Source organism: Dryobates pubescens, chromosome 13 (genome assembly GCF_014839835.1).
Source record: "Dryobates pubescens isolate bDryPub1 chromosome 13, bDryPub1.pri, whole genome shotgun sequence".
Lineage (NCBI taxonomy): Eukaryota > Metazoa > Chordata > Aves > Piciformes > Picidae > Dryobates > Dryobates pubescens.
The window spans coordinates 26,227,383-26,236,665 of NC_071624.1; the positions used below are offsets into that span (position 1 = coordinate 26,227,383).

The 9,283-nt window shown below is 53.1% G+C and overlaps 1 protein-coding gene across 1 annotated transcript in view; it reads left to right on the forward strand.

The window, feature by feature from the left end:
- MYBBP1A (MYB binding protein 1a) overlaps window positions 1-3,159 on the forward strand; it is a 67,184-nt gene extending 64,025 nt beyond the window's left edge. The window contains exons 26-27 of the mRNA XM_054166382.1: window positions 1,012-1,136; window positions 2,182-3,159. Of these exons, the coding sequence (XP_054022357.1) occupies window positions 1,012-1,136; window positions 2,182-2,719 (663 nt within the window). The 3' untranslated portion in view covers window positions 2,720-3,159. The remainder of the gene's footprint in view (window positions 1-1,011; window positions 1,137-2,181) is intronic.
- The last annotated feature ends 6,124 nt before the right edge of the window (window positions 3,160-9,283 follow it).

Below are 9,283 nucleotides of genomic sequence, written 5' to 3' on the forward strand. Positions count from 1 at the left end.
CCCTGGAGGATTTGAGGACAGAAAAGCTCTTGTGTCTGAAGGAGTGCTCGTGGCTCTCGTGAGCTGATCGCCAAGCCCTCCCTGAAGGGTTTGAGCAGTGTTCTGCAAACACATGTGACATCTTTCTTCTCAGCAGAAATACTGCTGGTAAAGGGGTGAGCTGGGTTGTTTTCCCAGAGGATTGCTCTGTCCTCTCCACTGAACTCCAGAGGTTTTTAGTTTCCAGAAACAGATGTACTCAGGAGCTTTGTGAGCAGGAGCGAAGCTTTGTTTTTCCCTAATGAAAAATGGGAGGTGGTTTTTTTTTTTGAGCATGAGAAGGTTTTCTGTAGGTGACAAAATAAGTCTCCAACATGGTCTAATTTACTGGAGCAAAATACCACAGGCAGCAGAATTGCTGAAGCCCAGTTTCCTACTGATAAGCCCTGAGCTCACACCACAGTCTGTTTCTTTGTGAAGACCTAATAGGGAGGTGGGTGGAGGGGAGAGGTTATTTCCAAGGTTTTTAGTAGGAGCTGAATAGCCTTTGAGACACCCCTTTCTGCATGGCTTTGCTGAAATTATCCAGTGAGTTACAGAAGCTGTAGAAGCAGCCAGAGGCAGCATGATTATGTCCTTTAGAAACCAGACTGAAAATGCTGCTGCTTTTCTGTAGGTGGGTACATAGTCTTCTGTCTTCTTCCCCCTGCTCCCAGCTGTGAACTGTAAAGGCAAGGGGACTAAAGGACCTTTCAGTGCCTTTTGTGCCAGGACCATTCTAACTGTTAGTCTCATGCTAGAGACCCAGTTTGCAAGCAAGCCACACACCTGGTGGCCTGGTGTGTCTTACCAGTTTTTTGCCCCTCAGTTCAAGTTGTGTTGCAAATAGCTCAGGGCAGCATCTTGGGGAAGCTGGACAGGACTGGTTACTCCTGCCATAATCTTATCCCAAGGATGGCCTGTACCCTGCTGCTGCAAGTGCCCCTCCTGTCTTCACTCTGCAGATTGTCTCTTTGTACTTGCCTCTTGCAGAAGCTGGGTGTGCAGTTGGCAGAGCTGGACAGGGTGCTGGTAGCTCTGAACCAGCCAGAGGGCATTGGGAGCTCGGCACGTCTTGACTCTCTCTACTGGAACGTCATGCGCTGGCTGAATCACACGTACGTACGCTGGGCACCCCGGCTGCTTGGCTGGCCTGGGGGGCCTGTGCTGCTTGTCTACGTTCATGTGGGGAAGTGGGAAGGGAGAGGAAGTCAAGGCACTGAGCTCAGGCTGGAGTTGGAGATAAATGGAGTTGGTGAGGTTGAAACACTCAGTATTCAGTATTCAGTATCGGTTTGCTTGTTTGGAACAAGGCTAAGCTCATCGTTCACACGTGGTTAGCGTTTGGTCCTTGATGGGACTTGGGATTATAACACAAGTCTTGTATCTGACCACATCTGGTGCCTCCTTCTGTCTTGCTGGTAGAGGAAAGACAGCTGATCACCCAAGCATAAAGTGCCTGCTTTCAGCAGTCCCAAGTGGTGACCTAGGTTAAAAGCCATCGCCAAAGTTGCAGAGAAACTTGGAGGCTAGGATGGATGAGTTAGGAAGCTCCTACCACATCCCTATGGATTGATTTTGCAGTTGTGAGGCTGGAGGGAATGAGACTGTCCTGGGAGGACCTTCAATCTTCTCCAGTGAATTATGGGCTCCTTGGTGTCTAAGCTGGTGCAGAGCAGCATAGAGTTGGGTGGTGCTGAGGCTGCTGATGGTCTCTGTCAGAGAGCAGCATCAGCAGTGGCTGCCTTGCATGCGTACAAAGGCTGCCCAGATGGAGCTGGAATGGTCTGTCAGTGGTTCTTGCTGGAAGGCCTCATGAAGGTGAAGTGAAGGCCTTGCTGGGCACACAGACAGTGGCTCAGTAACCTTGCACAGGGCCATAGGCAAGTGTGCTTGAGAAGGTGGTAAGTGCAGTGTTATCTGGTCTGTAGAACTGGGACCCTTCCTCAAGTCTCCACCTGCCTTCTTGAGTCCTGGTCTGAGTCCTGCTGTTCATCTCCCCAGTCCCTGTGCAGACTGAGGACCACCTCCAGGGCTAGCGCTCATCCCTGCAGCATGCCTGTGCTTCCTGCACCTCTCTTCTGCTTCTGCCTCTGGCATGGATCACGCTGCTCCTGGGCTGTAAATGAAGTTGCTCTTGACTTTCTGACATTTTCTCTGCAGGAAGCCCAAGAAGGAGAAGGCAGCCAAGAAGGCTGTGCAGGAAGTGGAGTCGCAGAGGCGGAAGAAGAAAGGCTTCCTGCCGGACACCAAGAAACGCAAGAACCGCAAGAAAGCCTCCCGGGAGAATGGGCTAGCACCAGCTGCTGGTGAAGATGGAGACCCAGCAGCCCTAGAAGAGCAGCCCCTGGGAACAGAAACCCCCAAGCAGAAGAAAGGCCTCGTGCCTGGTGGTGGCAAACACAAGAAGCAGAACAGAGGGGTCAGGGAGAACGGAGTGGCAGCGGCGAGCAGTGGGGAGGAAGCTGTTAATGGAGGAGATGCTGTGGCTGACAAGAAGAAGAAAAAGAAGAAGAAGAAGATGAAGAGAAAAAGAAAAGGTGGTGCAGGCAATGAAGCTGAGCAAGGTCCAGCTGCAAAGAAAATGAAGGGGAGTGTCAGCCAGGAGGCCCAGCAGAAGCAGGGCAAAGCCAGGCAGCAGAAGCAGGGCAAAGCCAAGAAGAAAAGACGAGAGCAAACAGCTGCAGCGGCACAGGGTTAAACTCCATGGACTCACCCAGGCCTGGCATGGCTGTGTGGCTCAGAGGACTGTTTTAATATTTTTTTATAACTATAGTTTTTATGTTCTCCATGGCTTTAAATAAACCTTCCATGATGCCAGCTGCCAGTCTGACTTGTGTGGAGCCTAGAGGCCACTGTGCTTCAGGAGGTCACATACCCTTCAGGCTCTGGTAGATGCCCAATCTTCCATCTCTGGCAGTGCCAAACAGCCTGTTCTTGGGAGCACAGAGTCCTGCCTCCATGATTTCCCAAGGCAGAAGGGAGAGACTTGTTTGGATTGCCTGGGGAGCTGCAGTAGGGGTGCTGGTGCTGCTGAGTGGTGTGGTCAGGCCCTGTGGGAGGTTCAGAAGCAACCCCTAAAGGCACTTCTCTGTCCTGCCCAGACCCAGCAATACTCACAGCTTTTTCCAGTCTGGGAGATGCTGCCTGGGCTTAAGTGGGCTTGCACATGCATATTTTGAGGTCACATACATCAGTCTGGCCACTCAAGTGTCATCAGTGACTGCCAGCATCTGGCTTTCTTGCCTTTTTATGCTGAGTGCAGGAGAGGTGACAGCCCCTGTGATAGCACAGGGTTATCAAAACAAATTGGGAAGCAACTGAAGTGGTTGGTGGATGTGCAAATCTGCCCAGCCAGCAGGCCCTGTGCAGCCATGCAATGAGCTGGTACCAGCAGGCTTACAGCAGTCTATGAAGGTGACTGCTTGGAGTTCAATCTGCTTATTTATCCCCAGGCTTCTGAGTGCCAGAATGCCATCAGCCCTTTGGAGAGTTCCAGGACCAGCTCCTCCCATGTGTTTGGTACCTGATTCTTGCTGAGAGCCAAGTCTCAAAAGTGTTTGAAACCCTTTGGTGAGCTCCAGGATCAGCTTTTCCCATGTGTTTGGTACCTGATTCTTGCTGAGAGCCAAGATTCAGAAGTGTTTGAAACCCTACTCGCGTTGTAGTTGCCTCTAAAGCTTCCTCCCTCCCTCTTTCACCCCCACCTCTTGACCACCTTGCTCCAGGAGGCAAAAAGATGTGTATTGGTGGCTGACTCCTCTCCCAGCATCTGAGGGAACAGTCCCCATGAAGGCCCAGGTACTCTCCTTTGTGCTGCAGAGGAGTCAGAAGCAGGAGCTGCTGGCAGAGCGAGGAGCCCTGGAGCAGGGCTGTTCCTGCTGTCCCGCAGGTGGGTCTGTGCCACCAGCCATTGATAAGGGCACTGGAAATGTCATGTTGCTTTTGGAGGGACTGAGAGAAGAGCTGCAAAGGGCTGTGTGTGCTCATGGCTATTTATCTGCCTTTGCAATGCTTCTGTTCTCAAATGGCATAAAAGTCCCTGGGAGACAGCTGCTGGCAGCGCTGCCGACACGTTTCAGCTGCAGACCATGGAGTAAATGCAGGCCTCTTCTCGTGTCCCTGTCACAGCAGTGATCCTGCAAGGGCTGCTCTGCATCCCAAGGAGCACACTGGCTCCTGTTAGCAGCAGGAGAGGGCTGGAGTTTGCAGCAAGAGAAGCATTCAGCAGAGACTTCCTGCCTTTCCTTGCCTTTCCCTCTCTTTGCAGCTGGTTCCTCTGGCAGTCAAGGCAGGACTGAGGAGCACTCAGTTGTCTTGGAGGTTGCAGCCCTTGTGTGTCCTGATGAGGAGGAGTAGATGGACTGGAGCTGGACTCTGCAAGTCAAGTGCCCTTCAGGTAGTAGTGCAGACTGGGGCAGGAGGTGAGAGGAGCTCTGCAAGGTCTCTTAGTGTGTGAAGGCATACTGCCCACACTTGCTAACTGTTGGCCTCCAGCCTTAGCAGGGCTTCAGAAGTCCCTGGTCCCCAAGCAGGATGGAGGCTTAGGCTGCAGGTGTGTGACCAGGACAACACAAACCAGCACTTTGTGAAGCATCTGGTGCCTGGATCTCTGTGTGGTGCTCCCCCTACTTAGTGAGCAATTTGGGGCCTCATCCTGCTGGACCTTTTCTCCCAAGCCACTTCTTTATCTGAAGGTTGTTGTAGGGTCTTGACTGCAGTAGCTGCTGCTGCAGCCTGCAGAAGAGCTGCAGGTCTTTGTTCCCAGTCAGAAGGGATTGGTCATTACTATTGCCAGTCTTGGCTCCAAGAAAAAGGGTGCCTCTGCTTCAAAGGGGGCTGTTGGCACTGGGGATGCTGCCCTGCCTCTGCCATTTAATGCTGAAAGCTGGTTCATTGCCTTGTTAAAACCTCAATCCCAGCTAAGCCCCTCCAGATGTCTCCTGAGTGATGACTTTTCATGTATTATGCAAATGCAGCACATGAGAGGCCAGCAGGTCAGGGCTGCCTGTGTTTAATGATCCAGAGAGGCTCTGAAGGGGACCAGGGCTTTCAAACCTGAACAGTGTCTGCCCTCATGATTTCTTTTCTTCTTTCTGTGCCCATAAGCAGGGCATCCTGGCAGCTTGTACCACTGGTGCTGCAGAGCTTGAGGAGAAAGAGCATGTAGGGTGTGGGTGGGAAGCAAGGTGAGCACACAGGTATGTAGGTGTGCTGGGAAGACAGCAATAGAGCTCACTGAGCTGTCTCTTTGGATGTGCAGCAGGGCAGCAGCTTGGTTGTGTGGTGGAGCTGAGTCTAGTACTCGAGCCAATAGGGCCTTGGGCAGCCTGGAACAGTGACAGGGCCATCCAGTTTGGATGTTGCCACCTTGCCCTTCTGTGGGAACACAAGCCTCTTTGTGGGCCTGGCAGGTGATGGGTGAAGCAGGTACAGCAGGGCTTCTGCCCCTGTGAGCCTTTTGGGGTGAAGCCTTGTCCACAAGTGTTTCCCACCTTAGCTGCTGTGGTCCCTGCCCCTCAGAGCACACAGAGTTGTTTTAAGGAGCAGCTGAGCTCTCCATCACTTGCAGGCTCAGAGGTGGAGTCTCAGCCAAGCTGTGGGACAGCAAAAGGTTGTGGTGAAAGAACACTGTTGTAAAAAGAGCCTTTCACAGCAGGCTGCTCTCAGCAGGGCTGCCTCTGCAGGCTGAAGCTCTCTTTCCCTGCACACGGCATCTGGCAGGGCCAGTGCTTTTGCTAGGGGTGGGCATCATTTCCTGGATCTGCTCTTTGTAGCTTGCTGCTGCCAACATCTAACTGTTTTAAAGAGCAGGTTTTGACTTCACAGCTCACTGGAGCAAGCTGGATGAGAGAGCTGAATGCTGGCAGCAAAGGGGAGGGGAGCCTTCACCTCTCTGCAGAGAGCATCTGCCCAGCACCCCCAGCTGCCACGCTCCTACTGTGGCCACTGCTGCTGGGTGAGGCCTTGCCCACATGAATGTGAGGTGGGGCTGTGGAGGCTGAGCCACTCCAGGATATCTGCCAGGGCCACAGAGGTTAATAAAGAGTTTGTCACTGTCCTTTTGGGAAAAGACCAGGAGTCAAAGCACGAGGCCAGAGCTATGCCAGCAATAGTTTCTGACAGAGGGATGGCAGCAGGGTACTGCCAGCTGTCACCTGCCAGGCTGGAGAGGTTGATTGGACTTCTGTGCCCTGCCAGTGTGGAGGTTGCCATGCCCCTGTGTGTGTGTGTGTTTAATCTCCAGCACTTGCAGAATGGTCAAGGGGAAGAGGGGCAGGAAAGGTATGAGGCACTGAGTGAGTTGTGCCTTGGCAGCAATTCCTCTGCCAGTTAAATTGCCTGACTTCAGGCTGGCTTTGATGCAGTTTCTAGAAAGCAGTCACTAATCCACCAAGTCAAATCCTGTTTCACCAGCACTTATTTGTGCCTTTTAACAGTTGCAGGGGTTTCATTTGCCTTGATTTCATGTCCTGTCTGTCGCTGGGGCTTTAGGGGATAGGGCATGCTTTGATTTTAATGAGGTCTCTTCAGCTGTCCTGGCCTTGGAGGTTCTTTGGCAGTAGTAAGAGCTCAAGGGTTCTTCTGAATGCAAGAAAATAGCTGCAGGCCCTGGGGAACTAAGCTCCAGGGAGGCTTCTCTTCAGGCACAGTGCTGGAGGCTGGTGTCTGTCCCAGGCAGGTGAAGCCCTAGGAGGAGCAGGGCTGTGAGCTGCCTTTCCCAGTCTGCTGCCTGCTTCTTGTATGAAAGCTGTGGACTGTTTTAACTGCAGTCATGGTTGGTTGGTCCCAAGGTGCTCCAGGACTCTCCACTGCTATGGCTGCAGAGCAGTTAGTGCTGAGTTGCTGTTGGAGGATTTGGACAGGGCATGAAGGCTGGGCCAAGGGCTGGGTCTGTGCAGGGTTGTGGTGTGTGTGGCAATCAGGTGAAGCTGGGCAGTGAAATGCACAAAGGGAATTACATTCTGCCTGTCCCAAGCTAAGCCTGTGCTGGAGCAGCCACATTCAGGTCTCTGGCCTTCCTCTGAATCTCCTCCTTGCAGATGGAGATCAGTCTGTGGCTTTCAAACCTCTGCCCTGGCAGGAGGCCCTGCAGGGGTCAAGGCTCAGCCGCCTGGCTTAGAAGGCTGGTGGGGAATTAGCCACCCTTTAGGGGTGGGGTCTTGGTGATGCAGGAGAAGCCCTGGACTTCAGTGCCAGCAGTGCCTTCCTGTGGGGTGGGAAGAGTCACACAGCAGTGCAGTGGTGCTGATGGGGCACTTGGGGCCAATATGTTTTGGATCATCACTGCTAAGTGGCAAATACAGTAGCTGAGATGGCTCAGCAGCAGCCAGTCCTCTGCCAGCTTCTGCTTTGCAGTGTGCCACAGCACAACCAGAGGTTATTTTGTTTTCTGAGGTGCTTTTCCAGCCAAGACACAAGTACCAAGCTTCTTTCCAGCTGTCCCTTCACCAGGCACTCAAGACAAACCTGGAGACACCTAAAAGACAGGGAAGACAGATGCCTGGCCCTTGCTGTCTTCAGAAGCACTTCACTGCAAGTCCAGTTGCAGGATGGTGAGTTGTCTTCTTGTTTCTCCCTTTCCCAGACAAAGGAGAGCCTGTGTTCCCAGATCAGAGTGGAAGCAGGGCTTAAGGGCAGCATTTCTCTGCTGTTTCTTAAAGGAGAGGTTCCTTGTAATCAGAAGCCCTGAGCTTAGAGGAATTGGCTCAAACTGGGCTGTTAACATGGTTTTGATTGCTCTGCTTTGTGCTGTGAGGCCAGCAAGCAGGCAGTTCACTGATCAGCAGGAGGCCAGCAGCCAGCATGTGTTGGGAGTGGCAGGACACTCCCTGTTGCTTGGTGCTGGTTTGGATTGGGGCACTGACTCTCCTGACAGATGGGCTGTGCTTTCATGGGGGGTCCCAGGCTGTCCAGCCACATGGAGCCTCTGCCCCTGATGCCTCCACACAGGTTCACATCATGACTCTTGTTGGCAGGGGAAAGCCTGGCCACAGGGATCTCCTCCTGACTGGCAGCTGTTGGTCATCCAGTGCAGTGACAGTGAAGGCTGACTGGACTGCTGGTGAGGTAACCATTGTGTCCTTGCAAGCATGTTTGCAAATGCTAAAGCCTTAATGTTTAGTTTGTGAAGTAGCACCCAATGTGGCATGCACAGAGTTACCTTGCCAGGGACACTTGGAGATGGCTGCAGTGTGTTGGAGCCGCTCAGGAGTGAAAGTGAGGGTACCACACAGTCAGGACATCCTTGCAGCTCTGTGGGACAGGCACCAGCAAGCCAGACCAGGACACCTGCACCAGCAATGGCTTGGACAAGCCAGTCTGGGCTTCACAAGGTGATGTGCAGCTCTGGTATCAGCATGTGGTGGGGATGGCCAGGGCCGTCACCCTGTGCAAGCTTCATTAAGCTGTTGGCTTGTTTGTCAGACTTTAGATAGCCTTGGGAGAGCTTTACAGAAACAGCAGTGGTGGTAGGGGGGAGGTGTGTTTGAAAAGGGGAGGCTGGAGGGGCTGGAAGAGTGATGAGAGTGTGTCTGTGTGTGTGCAGGCACACATGCATGTGTATGCCCAAGAGCCACATCAGTGTGACCACTGCAGTCACGTTGGCTGTTGTTGGCTGATGGATGCTGAAGCTGCTGAGCTTCTCAGCTTAGCTGCTGGAACCTCAGAATTTACTAAATCATGCTTAATCATACTGTGTAAAGGGCTTGATTGAGCTGAAAGCTCTGAGATGTGCTGCCAAAAGGTGATTGGGGTTGATTGTTGAAGTGACACATCCTTTGCTTGCAGGGATGTCCTGGCCTGGACACTTGCACTGTGGTGAAGGAAAAGCTGCTGCAGGGCACTGTAGGAGAGGTCTCCCCAACAGCTGGTAAGGGAAAACTCAGACACACCTTGTCTGTGGTACTGCTACCGAGCAGGGCAGGGGAATGTGTGGGCTGCAGTGCTCCTGAGGCGGCACTCCTTTTGCCTACAAGTGAGATGCCACCCTCCTGTGCAGCTGGCAGGGATGGCTGCTGCAGGATCCTTGGAGAAGGGCAGCCTTGACCGACCACTTGGGGCTTAATTTGCTGCCCTGCTTCCTGCCCTTCTTCCCAGCACCTGACCCATAGCCACCACCATGCCAGCTGCTGGGCTTCTCAGTGAGCTCAGCCATGCACCATTGCTGTGCAGGGGGGAGTGCAGAAGGGGCTGGAGCATCACCCTGCCCTCGTGCCCACCACCCATGCCTTCCCCCCAGCCTCAAAGGAGGTTGTCGCCGACC